Source organism: Rana temporaria, chromosome 2 (genome assembly GCF_905171775.1).
Source record: "Rana temporaria chromosome 2, aRanTem1.1, whole genome shotgun sequence".
NCBI lineage: Eukaryota > Metazoa > Chordata > Amphibia > Anura > Ranidae > Rana > Rana temporaria.
In genome coordinates, this window is record NC_053490.1 from 460,341,582 (window position 1) to 460,365,448 (window position 23,867).

The 23,867-nt window shown below is 42.5% G+C and overlaps 1 protein-coding gene across 6 annotated transcripts in view; it reads left to right on the forward strand.

The window, feature by feature from the left end:
* SPECC1 (sperm antigen with calponin homology and coiled-coil domains 1) overlaps nucleotides 1-23,867 on the forward strand; it is a 502,835-nt gene that overhangs the window by 338,175 nt on the left and 140,793 nt on the right. The window contains exons 8-9 of one of the 6 annotated variants that reach the window (XM_040338599.1): nucleotides 3,204-3,281; nucleotides 4,716-4,916. The exons of 4 other annotated variants lie outside the window; for them this stretch is intronic. In XM_040338599.1, the coding sequence (XP_040194533.1) occupies nucleotides 3,204-3,281; nucleotides 4,716-4,737 (100 nt within the window). In that variant the 3' untranslated portion in view covers nucleotides 4,738-4,916. Of the gene's footprint in view, nucleotides 1-3,203; nucleotides 3,282-4,715; nucleotides 4,917-23,867 lie in introns of those variants that run through there. One more of the 6 variants, XM_040338600.1, reaches the window with a different exon arrangement.

A 23,867-nucleotide genomic window follows, 5' to 3' on the forward strand; every position in this document is an offset into this window, starting at 1 on the left:
TTTTCTGATGGTGACGACAGTGAAACGTGTGTGTGCAATGTATACTCGCATGACCACCTGTCACCCAATCACATGAGACTACAGTGTTGAAGCACAATTGGGAGACACAGACAGTTATCACTCTAAAATAGGAAATGCCTTAACAAGGATCTTTATGGCTGGATCACCATGTTTTTTCTTAATAAAAACGGCAGATTTCAAAGTGTTAAAAATGACTTTTTTGAAATTTCATTAAAATGTTAAAGCTATTTTGGCTCCACTTCTCTGCTGTATCATATGATTGCTAAAGCCCGTTGTAGGCTGATGTAACCAATCCAGGCTCTGGAAAGATCCCAACTTTACAGTCAGGATCCACCCTGATGCTTGGACCGGCAGCTTTCTCAGAGAGCCACTGGGAGACTGAGCCAGCCGCTCCCACCCCCTTCGTAGTTCTGAGCTCCAGTAAGTGCTGGAGGGGTAGAGCGGAAAGTCACCAGCTCTGTTCAGATTACTGAGCGATCAGCAGTCTTTGCTCATTTGGTTCTCTGTGTAGTGCCGGTGGGGGACATCTGCAGCTGGGATCGGTGCCATGTAGGTGAGTATTTTTTTTCCTTTTTTGTATTCCTAAATTGCTTTTATAAGTCCTTTATGCGATTGTAGACATTGGGTTACCAATACTCTGATTATCTCTGTTTTCTGTGATCAGTGCTAATGGGTCACATAGAGCTGCATTTTTACTGCTATAATTTTTTTATTCAGTAGAGTTTGTACACCGCTTTATAAAACCAGGCAGCCCATGATCTGTAAAAGCCAACAACTTAAGTCTTTATGCCAAGGGCATTGGTCTGCCCTTGTTCACAGTGAGACATCAGTGCTAGGAGACAGACAGGCAGACTTCCCAGGGATTGGATTTAGGGGAACTGTCCTAAGTACTGTAATTGAAGTTGTATATACATAAACATGGCACTGTGCATTCCTCTCAGCAGGCACTGGGGCTTCTGCCATATGTGAGTGGGGATATGTCTGGGTTATACAATATGTCTCTCTTTATGTATACTCACTTTTATCCCTGTCTCTTCATCCGTATTAATAACATGGACTCTAAGCCAGCAATATCGTTAAAATATTCCACTTTGTTTTTATTATTGTTTCAGCTTTTATAAAAGCAGATTTCTAATCCTCTAAATAGCGAGAGAAAGCATTGACTTAAACTTAGTGTTATGTGTATATAAAATTGTATCTATTGTGCAAATAGTTATAAAACCGCAAATTATACCCGCGTCTTGTTATAAAAAAAAAAATCTTATTCAGCAGTTTAGTTATCGAGCAGAAAAACTATGCAAACACGAAGAATGCCGTTTAGCACTTTTATTGTCTTAAAAGAACGCCTTGAAGCCCAGTTGATGCTTGGGTATTACTGATTTGCAGACAGGCTGTGTATAGGGTAATAAACATATGTGTTTTTTTTTTGTTCTAAAATAGCTTCTGTTCGCGGTATGCTAGACTAGGCTAGAGTCGGACTGCTGCTCAACGCAGAACTCAGTCAACCAATTCTTTATTGGTCTGACACGCCCACCCTCCTAGTACGCCAATCGGCAGCACACATGCTCCCTGAGCAACACTGTGCAAGGGACATCAAACCACTGGAGACCTGGGCTGCTGTACTCTGTGTTAAGCAGTCCTTCTCCTTTGGCCGCTTACACATGGTCGAACATGTCCGCTGAAACTGGTCCGCGGACCAGTTTCCGTGGACATGTTCGGCCATGTGTACGGCCTAGCGGACAGTTTTCCAGCAGACAAAAGTTTCTTAGCAAGCTAAGAAACTTGTCCGCTGGAAACATGTCCGTCGGACATGTCCGATGGTTAGTACACCTAATCGGACATGTCCGCTGGTTATGACGTGTAACCAGCGTCCCGAAAAATCCCGCGCATGCGTCAAATTGATTCGACGCATGCGTGGAAGCATTGCACTTCCGTGTTTGAGAACGTCAGTGTCTTCTACGTCACCGCGTTCTCTGTCCGCTGGGATTTTGGTCTGATGGTGTGTACACACATCAGACCAAAAGCTCCCAGGAGATATGTCCGATGAAAACAGTCCATGGACCGTTTTCATCAGACATGTCTCCTCGTGTGTACGGGGCCTTAGTGTTCTTAAAGAACAGGATATGTATTTATTAAAAAATAAAAAAAAATGTAAAATAAATTATACATTTTTTTTTATGTGTATGCATCGTGACTGCATTTCAGTAATATGGAAAAAAAATGCAGACATGAAGGTGCGAACCTAGCCTAGTAAGCTGAATTTTGTTTCTTTATGGGTTTATATATACTATAGCTAATAAACAAGCCGCATCAGATGTATATAAAGTATGATGATCCTCTGCGCTATTATGTGATAATTGTGATAGCAATAAGTTCTAATTAGATCCAAATTTATTTTGTACCAAATATCACATTTGTTTATTTATGCACAGAGGATGGAATGGCGCAAAATCATTTATTTACTTATCAGATGTATATAGTTTGTTTTAGAGTAATAACTTCATAATGTATACCAGATTGATGGAACTTGCCTAAGTGAAAGGTTCTTTAGAATAAATAGAAGTATACCTAAGATTAAGAAATATTAGTAATTTTTGATTGAAAATGATTTAGTTATTGGGTTATTTTCCATCAAGGTTCGACTGTCTATTGGCTTTTGAAATGTCACCGACACCTTCCAGATTTATTTTCTGAGCTACCAAATCCACCACCTGCCCAAAGTAGTAATGTTAAAGTTGGCTAGAGATGGATCAAAATTCTTCCGTTTCAGCAGGGCCAGACAAATTTTGATTCAAGTGTGGCCATTGCTCAAGCAAAGTTGACCTAACAATTGACTTTTATTGAACACATTGTTGGAAAATATTTTATTGATTAGTGGCTGCAGCCAAGTTGTATCCTAAGTCGAAAATTTTAATGACCACTGTAGAGGGTGAACCTGTGTCTCAAAGGGAGTTTTGGGTGAGGTTCCCCAATAAGACACGGAAGAAGATCCATTTTGGAAGCTGACATATGCAGGCTGCAGCCTGTTAGCCACTAGCTGGACCACCCTGTTTTTGAGAACTTTATAAAGGACCAGTGGATCAGAGCCCAATACTGAATTCCTCTATTGGCACATAGCCTTCCTGTATAGGACATACATCTCTGGCTGGCCATGAGTCTGATGTGCTCCTTCTGCTGTTAAGGGGGAAAAAGATGCTCACCGCTCAAGACCTTCTAAGAACTGGCAGAATAAATTCTGATGCAAGCAACAAAGATAAGAGGTAAGATACCTTCTAGAGTGCGCAGCAGCTAATGATCATAACAGAATGCACTTAGCAGATATATATTGTACATAAAGTGTAAGTGAAATATGCAAGTGTCTTCCATAGCAACTAATTAGCTGTTGGCCTTTGACTTGTACGAGAAAATTAACGGCTGCCGTCTGATTGGTTGGTAGGGACAATACATCCAGTCATCACTTACACGTCAGTATATTTTTATAAATAACCCAGCAGTACTTCTTTAAATTATATTTTTTATAATCCCAGTCATTTTTTTTTTATGTTATTTAATTTTATTGGCAAATCATAAATTTTCTCTAAATAGTTGAAACAGATGATTGTATTGTTGCTTATAATATAATTTGAGGGAGAAGTTCAGTAAGGCTAACCATACAAACATGGATTTTTCTCAGTCATCAAATAGATTTCCCCATCCACACTAAACAGTCTTGGCTATTATTTTTAGGCAACTGCTGACAATTGTGGCTGTCTGAATACCCAGCCAAAGACTGTATCCTATAAGATGCAGTTACTGTCGGCTGACAATTCTCTAGCTGGCTCCTTTTGATTTTTGAAGGATGTTTTTTGAGGCGGGTAGTGCTGATAGGCACCCAAGGCTCACATTTCTGCCTATTTGTTTGTCTACTTCTGAAATTTGAGCCGCAAATGGCTAGCAAAAGGAAGAGTTATTGGCTAAACGCACACCATATGTGTTGCCTTTTCTATAACAGATTTCTTACACCTCAGAAAAGCAATCAAACATAACTGAATTATGCTTTTCCCATTAATTTTCATAATCGGGGATTGATTTACTAAAACTAGAGTGTGCAAAATCTGGTGTATCTCTGCAAAGAAACCAATCAGTTTTATTTATGTATCTATTTTTTTTGTCAAAGCTTAATTGAGCAAGTTGAAGTTAGAAACTGATTGGCTATCATGCACAGCTGCACCAGACTTTGCACTCTCCGGTTTTAATAAATCAACCCCATTGCGAGTCCTATGGTCTGCGGAGGTCTGCTGGGTTTGGAAGGTTCTGTGAATCATATTTTTTCCCTCCTGAATTTGTTCATATCTGAACAGGTTGATATTAATACATACAGAATAAACACATTTTTTTTTTTACTCTGACATAGACTTTAGCAGAGGCAGTAGACAAGTCAAGATTTCCCTATTGTTTCTTGTTTGTTCATTTTATCTTTACTGTCCAGTACTTACATTTTATGTTTTTATGTTCCTGTCCAGCTATATGTGCGCTTAATGTTGCAACTGTGTGTGCATTCTGACATAGAGAAGTGTCAATAGAAAAACTACCTCTCAAAACACCCATGATATTTATTTTCAATGTGTGTGTGTGTATATATACAGTGTATTGTATATATTTAATGGCTGTTCTCTGCATAGTTTGCTTTAATTTTTACCCTGTTTTATTTTCAGTTATGCTGCCTGTGCCAGCTAGCAGTGGGATGAAGCTGAAATAACTGGATACAGAATCTGACAATGCAAAAGTGGACTTTTTTCTTTCCGAGCCACATCTCTGCTATTTTTCTCCTTTCATCTTTACTGTTATCTATGGAGAATAATAATAATGTATATATTGCAGGATAATTGTAAGGGAACTTCCAACCGAGTCAGGTTGCTTGGGGGGGGGGGGGATTGGGGGGGGGGGGTGGACTGCATCCCTCAAGGCTTTCCAGTACTTTTCACAAAACCAGGAGCTGTTTTCATATCTGACCTACAGCACCACCTAGAGGTGAATCAGAGATGGTGGCATAGCTATTCAATTATTAACTCTTTCCAAGAGTGTCTTGGCCGTCGTTGGAGTGGACTGTAGATTGATGCTAAATGTGAACAGAGGCAGAAGGCAGGATTTCCTCTGTTAATTTAGTGGGATGCAGTTACATCACAATGGGTTTGGAATCATGTAGGGTTTAGGAAGGGTTTATGTAAATACTCAATGAGGATAAGAATACCAAAAGCAGTAAGAGAGACCTGAGAGTCCATTTTGTCCATATATAATCTGTCCCAGCCATCTGGAAAGGGTTTTCCAGCAAAGTTCTTTGATATCTCTTTTAACAGCTTAACTACAAGCAAGAGAAATGCATAGTGGTCCAATGTACGGAAAGAACTGTGTATATTCATTACATTGCCAGGCCCTGATGGTTCCAGATGTGTCTGTATTATATTTTAAATGTATGTTGCACCCTCTTAAAATCTTGATTAGCAGTATTATCAATTATTCATTCCATGATGTACATATTGACAGCTGGGCATGCAAGTTCTTTACCAGTTTGCTTGGTTCTTTACCAGTTTGTTGGTCATCTACATTCTTATTTTTGACCCACAAATATGGGCATTATTTTTTCCATATGCTCATTTATCATGTATGTATTGGCAAGGCACAGCTCAAATGTTGGCTGTAGTTGTCAACTGTTGTAGACTTCTGAATGTTGAACTTTATCACTCAGCCACTAGATGGCAGTGCATGCTTTTTAATGTCTTTTGAAACCCTTTCACCAAGCTTGCACTGATAATAGTTATCATTATGTATACTTGTACAATGTTGCATTGAAAAAAATGCTGTTTATTCTCAGCTGCCATAGCTGTTCGTGTTGCATATCTATTCGCTGTTATGTCTAAGGTTAAAGTGAAACCTCAGGCTAATATAAAAAAAATGTAGTCAATTAATGTACTCATTTACAATCATTAAGATGCTGCTATTATCATGGCCTGAAATGTTTCTTTAGATTATCTTCCCATAACCCCCTTAAGGGCAGAAATCAGCAGAAAGCAGGAAATGATACGTGCTGAAATGAATTGCACAAAGCTTCTGTTCTAACTGGCAAGCAAAGTGTTTGGTTAGAGATGACGAACTAAGGAAAAGCCTCAGTATGGTAATACACTTTCAAAGTGTTATAGGGGACATAGAAAGCATCGGTAATGAGTTGTCATGTCACCTTCTGGTTGAAATTACAAATGTTTTGGCAGATATAATAATTCAGATCATTATATAAGTCCACCATATCAGTCATATCTTGGGTGGGAATAAAGAATTAAGAAGTTCTAAACGCAAAACATTTTTTTTACCATTGAAAGTGTTTTGTTCTGTAAATAGAAAAAAAATACCTGTTGCTTCTGCCAGAAATCCAGTGAGCTCATACCTCATGCACTATTTACTTGTGCTGCTCAGTTATAGGTAGCATTGTTCCCAGCTTTTACTATGAACTACAAAACGCCTTTTCCGATGTTAATGGGGAGGAGGAGGTGTTTTAAAGTTCTAACAATTTTCTGTCTTAGGCAAAAATAACTAAGGTGAGCGCTGCACCTTATTTAATTTTTATTATATTGATGTGCACGGGGTAAATGCAGAAGCGGCTGCTGGGATAATAGTGAGCATGGTGTTTTCCTCATTTTCTGTACTTCCTGAGACAGCAATGCCAGAAAGTATTTTCACACTAGAGCAGGAAGTGTGTAACTGGTAGGATCACCAGTTAAATAATAAAAGGAAAAAGGGCTGAAAAAGAAAAAACTTCTAAGGACTGGTAAACTGCAGTATTTTTATTTATTTTTTCTTACAGGGTTCGCATATGCTTATGTACACTATATTGTTAAAGGTACTGGGGCCCCTTGCCTTTACAAACACATGAACTTTAGAGCCCTTTCACACTGTGCCGTACATAGCGTCGGCGGTAAAACGCCGCTATTTTTACCATCGGTTTTGCGGCGCATTTCGGCTGCTCGCCGCTTTTAACCCCCCCGCTAGCGGCCGAGAGAGTTAAAACCGCCCGCAATGCGCCGCTACAGCGGTGTATTGCCGGCGGTACGGCAGCGCTGCCCATTGATTTCAATGGGCCCAGAGAGCATTAGCAGCTCCAAAGAAGCTGCTGGCAGGACTTTTTCTGGCGCCCTGCCAGCGCACCACCAGTGTGAAAGCCCTCAGCCTTTTGACACTGGAGTGAATAGAGCAGCTGTTTAAGGGTGGATTGCAGGCACTATTTTTAACGCTATAGCGCCTGCAAAACGCCCTCAGCGTGAAAGGGGTGTTAGTGGCATCCCAGTCTTGTTCCGTAAGGTTCAATATTAAGTTGGCCCACCCTTTGCAGCTATAACAGCTTCAACTCTTCTGGGAAGACTGTCTACAATGTTTAGGAGTGTGCCTATGGGAATGTTTGACCTCACAAATGCGCTTCTGAAAGAATGGTCAAACATTCCCTTAGACACACGCCTAAACTTTATGGACAGCCTTCCCAGAAGAGTTGAAGCTGTTAAAGCTGCAAAAGGTGGGAAAACTCCATATTAAACTCTACGGACTAAGACTGGAATGCTATTAAAGTTCATGTGCGTGTAAAGGTAGGCGTCCCAATACTTGTGTCTATGGGGTGCTCATACCTCTAGTCATAGCCAAAAAATAGGACCTGTTTGTTGCCATTCTTTCCTCCTTTATATTGTTGTAGTTGGACAGATCTTAGTAGTACAATAGACACATCTCCTTTTCTTCTCTATGCTTTCAAATACAGAGACAGGCAAAGCAATGTAATTTGTTGGCATGCCAGATATTTAATTTTAGCTGTTCTCCCACTGTATTGAAAGAATCATTAATTGTTCATATAACGTGATTTCAACAGCTTTTAATTTCCATCTAAATTCCATTTAAATTGTCCAATTTGCCATTGTTTTCTTTTTTTACAAACCATTGAAGTATGTTTGTAATTTAGTTACAGAAAACGTTGTCCTTTTAAAGCCCATGTTACTTGAAGTACTCATAATGGAATTTATTCTTGCATCATTACTGAATCCGATGGTTAGAAGCCGTGTCTCATGACAGCTCCACTAAATGCTTGTTCTTTACCTACTTTTGCATTGACCAATGTAGGTAAGGTGGATCACAGAGCAGGAATGGGGGGATGTCCACTAATCTCAGTTCAGTAAGGCTGGTGAAGTCATATTTCGGTATGTAACTGTATCTCACTTCTGTGTCCTTGTTTCAAGAAAAGTACCGTATGGCCAAAGTTTTTTTTGGCCATACGTCTCTTGTGGGTCACAGGACTGCACTTGGTTCATCCATATACAGCCAACAGCGGGCTGAAGCCTGCTGTCGCTTAAGTCACAGGTCCAGTCTCTGCAGGTATCCTGACATTAATGCTGGGATCCACCATGGGGAAATGGCTCAGCCTCTCGACTCACTGCTGAGAGCCTGAGCCAGTCGCCCCTACTCCCTTCACAACCCAGCGCTTCAGTGAGTGTTGGAGGGGCAGAGCAGAGAGCCAGGGAGTTAACAGTCCTCTCTCTCTGCTCAGTGAAGATCGAAAACTGAGTGATTGGTGGTCATCAGCAAGGTGCTGCAGCTGCATATGTGAGTATGTGTGTTTTGTCTAAATCCTGCACTTCTCTTTTAAGGTAGACATCTTCTTATTTTAAAGCAGTAAACCCAAGAAACACAAATATAATCTATCACAGCTTACCAGTGCTTAGATGTGGAGGGTGTGTTAGATTCCTTTTTTAGGGTTTCCCTTTCTTTTCACCTGGTGATAGTGCCAATAAGTGTTATTTTTTAACTTCCTTTAATGGAACAAACTGATCAGCAAAAGTGGCAGAGTGTTAAGACAAGCTATTAAACACTGACAATGATCAGCTTTTTTTGATTTATGTAAAATTTTTATCCCAAAGGGAAATAAAACTGTTGCTGTGACTGCTTAAAAGTGTTAGTTGGACATTTAGCCTGTTATGCCGCGTACACGCGATCATTTTTTGGCATGAAAAAAACGTTGTTTTTAAAAAATGTCATTTAAAATGATCGTGTGTGGGCTTCACATAATTTTTTCGGGTTCTGAAAAACGACAAAAAAAAATTCCGAACATGCTGCATTTTTTAACAACGTTTTAAACTGTCGTTTTTCGGTTTGTAAATAATGATCGTGTGTGGGCTAAAACGACGTTAAAAACCCGCGCATGCTCAGAAGCAATTTATGAGACGGGAGCGCTTGTTCTGGTAAAACTACCGTACATAATGGAGTAAGCTCATTCATCACGCTGTAACAGACAGAAAAGCGCAAATCGTCTTTTACTAACACGGAATCGGCTAAAGCAGCCCAAAGGGTGGCGTCATCCGCATGGAACTTCCCCTTTATAGTGCCGTCGTACGTGTTGTACGTCACCACGCTTTGCTAGAGCATTTTTTAAAAACGATGGTGTGTGGGCAACGTCGTTTTAATGATGAAGTTGGAAAAACTTTGTCTTTTCCAAATGCCAAAAAACATCTTTTTTTTTTACGTGTACGCGGCATTAGTCACGTTCATCTAAATCTGCTAGTTTAACACTACCCTCTTCCCAGACTGGCAATGTTGCTGGTCAGGGGTGACTCTTTTGCTTCAGTGGAGCGGAGACACTGTCTGGCAAAATCACCAGGTGAAAATGAAGGGAAACGGGCCTAAAAAGAAAACAAATGCAGCCACTGCATTTATAGATTGGTAAGCTGCAATATATTGCATTCTTATTTTTGTTCTCTTCTCTTTTAAAAATAAGACCTAGTCTTATATAATTTTTGCTACAAAAAACACACTAGGGCTTATTTTAGGGGATGTCTTATCTATTTACGGTATGTACAATAATCGACATTGATTTAAATAGTCATGTCATCTTTTTTTGGAAAAGAAAAAAAAATCCCAATCCTTTAAAGCATGATATACAGCACAGTGCTTGTGCCGTGTCATTTACCCCTCTCTATGTTCTAAAAAAACTAAACTAAAACAGCAGAACACAGAACTTCCCAGTGAATGGCTGTGCAGGCAAGGTGTGTCAGAACAAGTCTAATCATTGGAGCAGACCAGGCTGAGTTCCCAACACAGCTGCAGAACTGACTACGGTGTGTTCTTCTGCTTAGTGTGGCCACCTTTTATAGGAAAACAGAGGGACTAGAAAGACCACCAGGGATTTCACACAAAGGAAGCAATACATAGAAAACAGGATGCTTTCTCATAAAAGTACATGCTGATGCAGGCACATAATAGGGATTGTTGGGTTAACAAACACTTTAAAGTGATTGTAAAGTCTATTTTTTTTCTCTCTCTAAATATAACAAACATGTTATACTTACCTCCTATGTGCAGTGGATTTGCACAGAGCAGCCCAGATCCTCCTCTTCTCAGGTCCATCTTCTGTACGCCTTGCCCCTCCCTCCTGCCAAGTGCCCCCGCAGCAATCAGCTTGCTATAGGGGCACCTGAGCCAAGTTGCAGCACCCTTTGTCCATTCAGACATGGAGCCTGGCCCGACCCTGCCCCCTCTCTCTCCTAATTGGCTAGCTGAGTTCGACAGCAGCAGGAGCCAATGGTGCCGCTGCTGTGTCTCAGCCAATCAGGAGGAGCGTCTTGGATGGCCAGGGCACTCGTGGAGAGAGAGAGATGGGGCACAGGTAAGTGAGAGATGGGGCACTTAAGTTTTTTTTTTTTATTTGAATGCATAGAATGCATTAAGATTAAAAAACCTTCTGCCTTTACCACTCCTTTAACCACTTAAGCCCCGGACCATTTGGCTGGACAAAGACCCAGGTGCTGACGGCTGCGCAATCTTGTCTCCCAAACAATATTGACGTCCTTTTTTTTCCCCCCACAAATAAAGTTTCCTTTTGGTGGAATTTGATCACTTCTGTGGTTTTTATTTTTTGCGCTATAAACAAAAATAGAGCGTAAATTTTGAAAAAAATACAATATTTTTTACTTTTTTGCTATAATAAATATCCCCAAAAAATATATAAAAACAATTTTTTTCCTCAGTTTAGGCCGATACGTATTCTTCTACATATTTTTGGTAAAAGCGTTTGATTGCTTTGCATAAAAGTTATAGCGTCTACAAAATGGGGGATAGTTTTTTTATAGCATTTTTATTAATATTTTTTTTTTTTGCTAGTAATGGTGGCAAACAGCGTTTTTTTTCCTTTTTTTAACGTGACTGCGACATTATGGCCGACACATTGGACATTTTTTACACCATTTCGGGTCCACTATCATTTTTACAGCGATCAGTGCTATACAAATGCACCGATTACTGTATAAATTACACTGGCAGTGAAGGGGTTAAGCTGTAGGGGGCACTGAAGGGGTTAAGTGTGTCCTAGGGAGGGATTCTAACTGCTAGGGGGCGTGGCTACGAGTGACACGTCACTGATCGCTGTTTCCGATGACAGGGAACAGATGATCAGTGACGTCACTAGGAAGAACGGAGAGATGCTGTGTTTACACTGACATCTCCCCGTTCTTCAGCTCTGTGACCAGATCGCGTGACCCCGGCGAACATAGTCCGCGGGCATGGTCACGTGACCACACGGCGGCAAATTAAAGGGGACTTGTATAAACGCCCATTTGCCCAGCCGTGCCATTCTGTCAGCGTATATGTTTGTGCGGCGGTCGAGAAGTGGTTAATGTAGATATGTGTGAAATACCCAAACCATCAGATAATCAAAAGATCATATTTGAAACGGTGGTGGGCATAATCAGGATTTGCAGAAATATGGCACCTAAATGTACATGGTGTGGAAGAGAGGTGTAGAAGTGAATGTTGAGAGACAACAGACGCCTTTTAAAGGGAATTGATCCGTTTGCAATGAGGAAGATAACTTTGCTGACTTGATTTTGAAGGTGAATATCATCATCCTGATCCTTGTTTCACTACTTTGCGAGTCACTGCCCCAGGACAAGGATGCCACCAGAGAAATTCCATGGCTCTTTATATGGACCAATGTTTTGAGGAGAAGTGACTTAACAGTTTTTTTTAGGAAGGGTAAGGTGGACATCCCCACATACTGCATCTTCAAAAACAAGTCGGCAGTATTCACGCTAATATTTCTATTTTAATGGATTTCTTTTACAGCATAGTGAACCCTCCTAGGCTGTTGAATACATGACTGGGCTTCTGGCACACTGTGAATAATTGTGATGTAAAATGTATGGAGCCATTGTCTGGGGCTGAGCTGTAGCAGTATATTAAGAAGCTCGTATATTTTTATGAACTGTTTGTAAATGTGAATTAATATACTATAAACTGCCATTTTCTCTGTTCACCTGTGGAAGGAATTGGTGGTGATGCCAGTTACATTTTCTTAATTGAGATATTTTCCTACACAGAATAAAGATTATGATGTATACCATTTCCTTTGTGGCTGGTTTGTTCGTGTGTCATTTCTGTTGCTTGAATGATGCTGATGGAAGTTTACTTATCCTACACAGGTTATGTGAAAAGAAGTGCTTAAAGTGGGGGGTCCGGGGGAAAAAATAAAAAATTTAAAGCCAGCAGCTACACATACTGCATATTTTTTTTTTTTTTCCAAAATATTTTATTGGGTTTATAGGAAAATCGTACAACAAATACAAAAGGACTGGGGTACAATGCCTAGTCCAAAAAGAATTATAAATAATCCAATGGTGTACAGCATTAACAAACAGGTATAGATATTTCATGGACTTGTTCGATTGTTGGGCTAGTTTAGGACTATACGACAGACCTCCAGGGAGAGGTAAAGGTAAAGATAAAGGTAAGTAAAGGCTAAAGAAACAAGTAGAGAGAGGGAGGAGAGCAAGAAGAGATCTTTATATATTCTAGATGCACAATAGCTAGAACAATAGCTTAACAATAGCTTAATACCTTGGGTCACCATATGTGAGCTTGAGTCATTAGTCAAAAGCTAAAGGGTAATGGGGGGGAGGGGAAGATAGTTACACTGTGACATCATAGTACCTTGGGTGAGTGGTGGTCACGGAGGTTGGGGAGATGTAAAAGTATAAGAACCTGTGGATAAGGCATTTTTTTCTGAGGTAGATAGGTATTGCAAGATGAAAGCTGACCACTTTAATTCAAACTGGATTTTGGAGAGCGAGGGAGTGGAGCGAGTGTCCATGTTATCTCTGAGTAGCAAAATTTTCAGCTCTTTTATCGTGGCTGATATAGAGGGAGGGGATGGAGTGATCCAGTGTTGGAGGATTGTCCTGCGAGCCGTGAGCAGGGCTAGTAGTATCCATTGCCGCGTGTGTCTGGGCAGGCGGTGATATATGGAGGCGTGTGTTTCCATGCGGGGGGGGCAACCAAAAAGTAGGAGTGTCGGGTCCATCATGGGGCAATACTGAGTCACTTTGGATACTAGGCGGATAACCGACGTCCAGAATTGCACTATTGGAGGGCAGTTCCAGAGTCTATGTAGAAGCGTTGGTTTGATTGTTAGGCACCAGGGACAGGCCGGGCCTATTTCAGGGGCCTTTGATGCAGAAAAGGGGTAGTACGCCCTGTGGATGATCTTGAATTGGGTCTCTCTCCACGACTCATTTTGAATGACAGACCTGGTAAGACTGTACCCATGTATGATGTCATCCACTTCCACAATACCGGGCAGGTCTTTGGCCCATGACGACATGGAGGTTTTTTGTAGGGGTACTGACAGTTTACCAAGCAGTGGAGTGTATGTCCGATATTGAGTAGGTACCATTTTTAACAAGGGTATCGATGAATGATGCTCGGAGGCGAACAGATTTATTCGGGCATATCTTGTTTATAAAGGCTACATATTGCATGTATGGGAAGTAGTGGTTTTGGGGGAGGTGGAATTCCAGTGACAGCTGGGAGAACGATTTGATAGTGCCTGTGGCATCCCGGAAAAGGGAGCGAATCTTATCTAGACCTTTGTCCCTCCATTTAGAGAAGGGCTCGTACTGGAGACTGGGTGTAAACATTGGATTCCCATAAATCGGGAGGTGCTTAGAAAATAGTGGAGATAGCCCCAGTTTTTTTCTGACTTCTCGCCAGGCCACTAGGGTGTCTCTGAAGAGCAGGTTATGTTTGATTGACACTGGTAGTTTCTGCAGTGGGCTATGGAGTATGGCCGCTAAGTCAGAAGGCCTGACCAACGATGACTCAAGGTTGAAGTTAGAGTATTTGGAGGAACCCAGTATCCAGTCCAGCCCGACCCTTAGTAGGCAGGCCAAATTATATAGCCGTATATTGGGAAGACCCACTCCACCCTCACTCTTCGGGAGAAACAGTTTGGTCAGAGCTATTCTCGGCTTGGCTTTTTTCCAAATAAATTTGGTTATGGCTTTGTTTAATAATTGGATATCCTTATGTTTTAGCAGTAAGGGCAGTGTCTGTAGGGGATATAGTAGGCGAGCAAAACTGACCATTTTAAATAATGCGCATCTCCCGAAGAGAGAGAGAGGAAGATCCATCCAAGTTTCAAGTTCAGCCACCAACCTATTAATCAAAGGAGGATAGTTCAGAGTGTATAGAGAAGACGGTGTTTTGCCAATCCGCAAGCCTAGGTATGTTATATAGGTACTCGCTATTCTTAAAGAAGGGGGGGGTGGGCGTGGCGCAGGGGGGTGATACCTAAGGGGAGAATCTCGCTCTTCGAGAAGTTAATTTTGAGTCCCGAGCACTTACGGAAGTCTCCAAAAATATCTTGTATGGCCGGTATGTCCGTGTGGGGAGATGAAGTAAATATCAGTATGTCGTCTGCGAAGAGAGCTACTCTTAATTCCTCCTGCCCTATGTGAAGCCCATGCAATAGAGGGGACAGAGAAAGAAGGCGGGATAGGGGTTCTATAGCGAGGTTGAAGAGCAGAGGGGAAAGAGGGCACCCCTGCCTCGTTCCTCTGTGTAGACGGAAGGGTGGGGACTGTATGCCTGCTGCAGTGACCGTGGCGGAGGGGGCTGAATATACGTTTTGGATGAAGGAATAGAACGACCCCTTCAGGCCCAAACGTTGCATAACCAGAGAAAGCCACTCGAAACTGACGTTATCGAATGCTTTCTCCGCGTCAAGGGTGACTATCGCTGCATCGTCAGAGGGGTGTGTCTGTGCATATTCGAGGGCCATCAGTACTTTACGGATATTAGCCGCGGCGGATCTGCCTTTTGTAAATCCTGATTGGGCGTTATGTATAAGTGATGGCATAATATCTCCCAGTCTGGTGGCTATAATCTTAGATAATATCTTGGAGTCTACATTTAGTAATGAGATGGGGCGAAAGGATCCTGGGTCTAGCGGGTCCTTCCCTTTCTTCGCAATAAGTTTGATATTGGCCAGGTGTCCCGTAGGAAGATACGGTCCTCCTGCCCATATGTGATTGAAAACCGTGTGGAGAGTGGGTAGAAGGTCTGGGTTCAGGAGTTTGTAGAATTCGGGTGTGTACCCATCTGGTCCAGGCGCCTTTCCATTAGAAAGACCTCCCAATGCCTGTTTAATTTCTGTCAGGGATATGGGCGCATTTAGTTGTTCTAGTTGTTCGGGGTCTATCAAGGGAAGTTTAGTGGTTTTTAAAAGGGTTTCGGCCAGATCCCTATCCACCGGTTCTGCGCTATACAGTGTGCTATAGAAGTTTTCCAATGTCCTATTGACATCTTTGGGTGTTATGGATAGAGAGCCATCGGGGTTCCTAAGCTTGTCAATGTGTGTCGGCGTGTAGGGGCCCCTAGTGAGTCTGGCTAGGAGTTTGCCTGCTTTGTTCCCAAATTTGTGGAAAAGCAATTGTGCTGCTGATTGTTTTGTTTTTTCCACTTTTTCCGCCCAATTATCAAATCTTTCTTTGGATGTTACCCATTCCTTAAAGTTACTGTCTGTGCGGTTGTTATTAAGGTTTTGCTGTGCTATGCGCAGTTGGTTATTCGCTGCCACGAATTGCCTTTGTGCGTTCTTTTTGTACCCCGCTGCGTATGAGATAATCCTACCTCTCATGTAAGCTTTACCCGCTTCCCAGAGTAAGTTAGGGTTGTCCATGTGTTGGGCATTGTCACGTAAGTATTCCGCCCAAGCTGCGGTCAGCATAGCTTTAAAATCATCATCATGGGCTAGATAGGCTGGGAATCAAGATTGAGGGGGAGATGTAGTTGGCCTAAGATAGTTGAGTGAAATCGCGATTGGGGAGTGGTCAGAGATCACCAAGTCGTGTATGATCGTGTCATGTATGCGTGGTAGGAGAGCATGTGTGCACAGAAAGTAGTCAAGTCTTGCAAAAGTCTTGTGAACTGGTGAGTAAAAAGTGAAGCCTGTGTCTATGGGATGCTGCAGCCTCCACGTATCAATAAGGTTCATTGCCTGTGTCATATGCCATAGTGGGGTGGGTCGGGGGGAATGGGCTGCTCGAGGTTGTAGTCTAGGTCCGGACCTGTCTTCCTGGTCATTGAGAGTCGAATTGAAATCGCCCCCCACAAGATGAGGGGTGGAGTCATGTAGTTGTAGGAGTGGTGTCAATCGTGAGAAGTATTCCTGGTCAGGAGAGTTGGGGGCATAAATGTTGGAGATCCGAATGTCTCCTGTGGGGAGTCTAAGAAGTATTGATGTACATCTCCCTTCTGAGTCATTGGTGGTAGTGATTAGGTCATAAACCAGGTTTTTATGTATCAAAATAAGCGTGCCTGCCTTACGGTTGATTGAAGTCGATCCCACCACTTTCCCTACCCACAGTTTTTTCATTCTAAAAAAATCCTTATCTTCTAGGTGTGTTTCCTGTAGTAAAGCTACATCTGCCTTTAAACGTTTAAGGTGTCTGAGTATTTTCATTCGCTTTGTCGGTGCTCTTAACCCTTTGACATTCCAGGAAATTACTTGTAATTGGGTCATGGTGAGTGTGGTGTGGGGGTAAAGATGTAGAGATTTATAGTGTTCTTACCCTGTTTCCGAGAGGTGGCTTCAGGTGTGGATGATAAAAGGAAGCTTTCGGACTCACATTTGCATTGGCTAGACCGTCTTCTCATGGGAAAAGGAAAGGTGTCAAGAGAGACAGAAAGGAAAATAGAAGAAAGAGAAATTAACTTCAACACAACCATACAGTAATCAACTGACTTCGCTTTTTTCCGTATGTACTCTCCCCACCGGACGTACCGCTACACCGCCAGTAGGGGGGGCAAATTGTACTGGCATAGCCATATTCATGTGAAAACCTTGCAATCGCCTGTTTACGGGTCTCGGACTGGTTAATCATTAATTTAATTATGATTGCGGGCTATCGTGTGATAAGAGTACATACCTACTGAATGCTAAGAGGGAGGCACCCTTGGCGGGCCCAGAATACAAACCTAACACTTCGGTATGAGCCGTAGTAGCCCTGCCTGTAAACTATGAGGTGGGCAGCTTTGACAAATCAGATGCCATCGGCTAAATAAACAATATTGCTTAAAAACAGAGGAAAATAAAAGAAAAATGTAACAAGTTAACTGAGCTCACGATCACAATGCCATAACAGGCTGCAGGTATTCTGTCGATTTTGCAGCATGGCGCTTAGGGTGGAGACCCCAGGATGTGTATCTGGGTGTTAGTGCGCGCTGCAACGGCCCTGCAGTATTGGCATCAAAATAGCCCCGTAAGGAGATGGGGACATAAAAGGAGCAAATAAAGGATCAATACAGACGATCTGTTGGTATCCCAGAAGGAGTGGGTGGAAGTCATCCGGATCCTTGGTGTTCAGATGTCTGCGTTGGCTTGAGGCGCTTCGGTGGTTCCTTGCGTGGGCTTCTCTGTTCCCTTGGGCCCTGTTTCACTCGGTCTGCGTACGTGCTTGAGGGCTCTTGCGTGATGGACAACGATTGCAGGAATGCTCTGGCCTTCTCAACCGATTGGAGTGTATGTTGTTTTCCATCTGGAGCTTGTAAACGTAGCACCGCTGGGTAGGCCAGCGTGAAGCGGAGACCTTTTTTATATAGCTCAGCGCAGATAGGTTGGAAGTCTTTCCTTTTGCGCGATACCTCTGCTGAATAGTCGGCAAATAACAGAATTTTGTGTCCCTCAAACTCCAGCGATCTGGACTTGCGAAAGGCCTGTAGCAACTCCGTTCGGTCAGCGTAGTTCAGGAACTTGGCAATAACGGGTCTGTGTCGGGCCTGGTCTTCAGATTGCGCGCCAATGCGATGCGCTCTTTCCACCACGCATCTGTGGTTTAGGCCTAAAATCTGCGGCAAGGCCTCTGCACAAATGACCATCAGGGAGCCTTGTTTGTGCGACTCAGGGAGGCCTATTATGCGTAAATTATTTCTTCTGGAGCGATTCTCGAGGTCCTCCATGCGCTCGTGTAGGATCTGCTGGTCCTGGGTGAATCGCTCCAGGGCTGTCTCCATACTATGCTGGTCTTCCTCTACCGAGGACACCCGGTGTTCTATTGTGTCTAGCCTTGTGGAGTGCTCTCCCAGCTCTCCCCTGAGCTGTTGTATGCCCTCCGCTACCGCCCTGTCCACCGCCGCTGTAATAGTGGGTGAGAGCAGCGCAGCCACTGCTTTTGCAATTCGTTCATGGGTGCTAGCGTGGTCAGGCATAGCGGGGAGTGAGGTGTCCATACCTTCCGGTTGGGGTCCACTGTCCAGCTGAGGACTGGAGGAGCTTGGCTGCGGGCCTCCGTGGGTCGAGGTAGTGCCGCGTGTGACCTCTGCAGCGGCCATGTTGCCCAGGGTCGAGGCCTCCACTGTTGGTTCCGTGGCGCCCGATCCTCTGGCCGCTCGGGCTTGAGTGAGGTATCTCTCCATCCGCTGGGGTTCCCGCGGGATGTGGGGATGTATATCTCCGTAGTCTGGGGCTTTGTAGGCAGAATTATCTGGCGGTGAGTGCGGAGCCTCCGGAGCTAGCGTCTCCTACATACGGCGCCGGAACCGGAAGTAGCTGCAGGCTTTTAATAAATGGACACTTACCTGTCCCTTGATGTCGGCACCGCAGCTGATGTTTCCATCAGCTGTCGGGTGCTGCCGTCGCCATTGCGGGTAAGGGAACCCGGCAGTGTAGCCTTTCAGCTTCACGCCAGGAACTCTACTGCGCGAGGCCCCGCTCCTCTCTCCTAAGAGGAGGAGGAGGGAGCCCCGCGGTGACGTCACTGCCGCATCACGGCCGCAGCCGGACTCCCGGAAGTGGGAAAGGATACCTGTCAAAGACAGGCATCCTGTCCCCCCTCCTCCATAAAGGTGCCAATTGTGGCACCGGAGGGGGGAGGAGTCGATGAGCGTAAGTTCCACTTTAGGGTGGAGCTCCGCTTTATTTGGGGAAAACTTCTAAAGACCAGTTGATGAAGAAGCTGTGACCTGAATGAGGTTTTGATTCTGTTTTTTCAGACAGAATTCACAGACTATTTCCCCTTTTGTTTATTATTAACCATCTCAGGCCAGCAAACAAAAAAATGGGAGAAGTGAAGGCAAAATGCAGAGAAAACTGCATTTTTTTTGAGGGATAAACAAAAGAACAGGATTAAGGGGTGGCAAATTCTAGTAGAGGAAGGGACAGGTATATGCATTACAAATAGACTTGTATGCCAGTGTTCTACAGCAGGATAAGTCCTGTGAATTGTTTTGTATTATTCAGACTTCTCCCCCTTGTAAATATGGTACATTTCAGAAACATGCACAGAAAAAGCTAAAAGCTGTCAAAATTCGAAAACGAATAAATGAAAATTGTGCTCAACCTTTAGATTTTTATACTTGGGATGAATGAATTGTGAAGTTGGGGGAAAAATACTAAAATAACTTGGGGCCAATCGGCTCCATTCACAGAACCAGATTGCATGAGGTATTTAAAGCAGAAGTAAACCCATCCATTTACCAGTTTCATTTCCAGCACGTGCCGGAAATGTAACACTCCCATTGGTTGTACTCTCAATCAAGTTGCTAAACCATCCAATGGCTCGTGTCATAACTGATCACATGTGCAGCATCATGGCAGTTGAAGATTAAACAGAGGCTAAGATGGCAGCTTCCTTGGCTGAAACCGATAGGAGTGTTTACGTACAATTTAAGTGTTTTCCCAAATACTGCATGCGATTCTGAAAATGTCAATCCACTATTGCTTTATGCAGTATTTCTTCCACAAATGCATTACAATGAGTGAGAGTTGTCATTCTAAAGCCTCATACACACGATCAGATTTTCTGCGGACAAAGCGTAGGACTTTTGTCCGAAGGGCGTTGAGCGTGAACTTGTAATCCATACAAAAAAATTGTCGGCCAACAAACATGAAACCATGTTTTTTTTTAGCTCTTTAGTGCCACCCTTTGGGCAACTTCTGCTAATGTGTTATGGTTCGCATTTCTTCTGAGCATGCGTGTTTGTGCTTTGGTGTTTTGTCCGATGGACTTGTTTACACATGATCGGATAATCCATCAACACACATTTGTTGGCAGACAATTTAAAGCATGATAACCCACATTTGTTGGGGGAAAATCCGATGACAATTGTCCAATGGAGTATACAGACGGTTGGATTTTCCGACAACAGCCTGTCATCACACAATTCCCGTTGGATAATCTGATTGTGTGTATGAGGCTTAAGACTGGCAGGACCACACGGTGAAAATAAAATGGGGGGGGGGCGGGGGGAACCCAACTATTGTAGCCACCACATCTAAGCACTGGAAAGCTCCAGTAGATTATATTTTTATTTTTGTCCAGCCCTGGTGTTCCTTTAACATGATCTTTTTGTGGGGACAGGAAAGACTGCCAGATCATGTGACCTCTGTGATTGGCTGTCAGTGGTCCCATGATTGAGTCTCGGGCCTGTCAGCTCCTGGTCTGTCTTTGTAAGATGCCTTTGACAGCTCAGTCAAGAAATCTTGGCTCCCACATAGATGTATATGTGCGGCGTCTGGTTGTTGAAGCCTGCCCTCTTTGCTGCCGCATATGCATTATGTAGGCGACAAGAGTTTCAAATTAAAAAATGTGATGTTTGAGTGGTTGCAATTAACTGTATGTGAGTAAACAATCATTTATATAGACCAGTGCAGGGCTTCTTGATATAAAATGTTTAACAATATTATACCATAGACAAATTATGCAACAGGGTGCATTAGGGGATACCCCCGCGGACTTTGTATGGCAGAAAAAGATAGTAATAGGAGTCCTAATAAGTGAAAAAAGGCATATTAATGCCTACTTTATTGATATAAAGAAGATAAAGTGCATTGTGTAAAAACCCAGGTTCACTTGAGATACACAGTGGAACAATAAATAAATGAATCATTAGAACATAACGAATTAGCCCAAAACTATTGATCCAAATTGTTGAGGTCAGCTAGTTGGATTCACATACATATACCCAACGTGTTTCGGAAATTATTGCATTGATATGCATCTTTTCCTTCATCAGGGGTAGTATTTTAGTTGGTAGGCTAGTGTTCTTGTCTGTAATATAAATTCAGATATGTAATGGTATTTATAGAAAAAAAAAATAACCATATTATAAACAAACTTTTTTAAAGTCCTAACAGTAACCAAAAGGTACATATATCTGATTCAAAAAGTGAATGTAAAAGCATCACGAAAAAGCAGGACACGTTGGCCACATAGATCCATACACAGCCAGATGGCTATGAAATATGCCCACAACCCTGGTGTCATAACACATTCACAAAAAGCGCCCGGTGTGGAAGGCACTACAGCAAGGCCAGCGCTGTGAAGATAATTATATGAGCATAAGTATAAGTGTGTATTACATGTTGGGTATATGTATGTGAATCCAACTAGCTGACCTCAATTCATTTTGAGCAACAATTTGGATCAATAGTTGTGGGCTAATTTGTTATGTTCTATGTTCTAACGATTGATTGATTTATTGTTCCACTGTGTATCTCAAGTGAACCTGTGTTTTTACACAATGCACTTTATCTTCTATATATCAATAAAATAGGCCTTAATATGCCGTTGTTTTTTTTTACTTATTATGACTCGTATTACTATCTTTTTCTGCCATACAAAGTCCAAGGGGGCATCCCCTAATGCACCCTGTTGCATAATTTTGTCTATGATGCTATGTAGGATGTTGGCAGATTAAGTACACCGTTCAATTCCCATTTTTTTCTATTTAACTATATTATACCTTTTAAATCTTTGGCGTGTCTTGCACAGCACTCCAACAATTTTTGATTTCAAGTACTGTATTAATAATTAAAAATGTGTGGTTTATTTATTACAAGTATTCCTAAATTATTTTGATACTGTATAAAGTAAATTTTGAATGCACATCACTTTAGGGGATTAGTTTCTAATTTATGTGTGAAGAAAAGCCTCAGTTTTTCTGTGAATATAAATCTAAGTGACTCACCTCCCTTGGTCTTTTGTGCTTAGTTATTGGCCCATCATAGATTGTAAGTTTTATTCCATTAACTCTGGGGGAAAAAAGTTATTTTGTTAAGCCAAATAGTAGTTTCTAAATGCAGTAAAGCTTAGTCCAAGGTCTCTGAGCAACCGATATGTTGGGGGTAATATTATCACAGTTGCAGGGAGCACATTCCGCAATTTGACATTGTATAAAGTATAAATGGAGACTCCATTTTCACCATTGGAAGGAACTGGGGGCTCCAGCACACTGGATGTCTCATTGTAGCATTCTCTGCTTATTCTCTTGAGACGAGAGTATGTTGTATTATATAAGTTCATACCCATCAATTTCTACTTACAGACAACATTCTTCCATTATTCCTGTAAGTTTCTCTCTAATTATAACCATGATAATGACTTTTGGGAAGATTCCAGCAGTCATAAAAAAATATCAAACATTACAAATTGCCCTACAAATCCCTGGCGTCCATTAATGACTCATGTAATAACGGAAGAATGTTCATTTTGAGGATAAATAACAAAACAAATGGAGCAATGTTTGTTCTAAACATGTTTTTAGAAGATGTGCAAATATTCGTAAACCTCTTGTATGTTTTCCAAAGGCTTGATTCCATGTACATAGAGGAATAGGAAAAATGGGTGCTATGAGTTTTTGCATCAGAAAAACCTGCTACCATTCTTTGCATCTATACCTTTATGTAATAAAAGTGAGCCCTGGTGGTTATAATGGACCATTCTGTGTTATGTTTATTTATCTGTTCCTAGTGATTGTGCTGTTTTGTTAGAAGTGTTAATATGTTCTAGATAGGGTTGTCCCGATACTAGTATCGGGACCGATACCAAGCATTTCCCGGAGTACTTGTACTCAGGGAAATTGCTCCGATACTTCACCTGATACCTGACTTTCCCTGTATCCTCCTCCAGTTCCCCCATCCGTTCTGCTCTTCCCCTCCATGCTCCGTGTCCCCCCTTCGTGCTGCTGCTATCTTCCTCCGTTCTGCTCTCCACGCTCTGTGTCCCCCCCTCCGTGCTCCTGCTGTCCTTCTCTGTTCTGCTCTCCCCCTCCGTGCAACTGCTGCTGTCGTCCTCCGTTCTGCTCTCCCCCTCCATGCGCTGTGTCCCCCCTCCGTGCTGCTGCTTTCTCCCTCCGTGCTCTGTGTCATCCTCCATGTCCTCCTTCGCCCCCTCTGTCAGGATGGAGAGCGGCGGTAGGAGCCGCTAAACCCGGCTCCTACCTTTTCCGAATGAACAGAGTAAGTGATCACCTGTGTTCACGATGCTTCAGTTTATGAATGGATAGGAGCCTCTGTCCCCTGTCCATTCATTTTCAGTGCAGCTGAGAAAGGGACTGGGGAATCTGTATCCTTAGTCCCTTTCTCTGTCTCAAAGGGGAGATGTCAGAGGTCTGTTAAGACCCTTGATATCTCACCAAAGCCCCCCAACAGGGCTAAGGAAAAAAAATATAGCAATAAATAATAAAAATAATTAAATGAAAAATTTAAATTGTAAAATAAAAAAAAATACTGACAC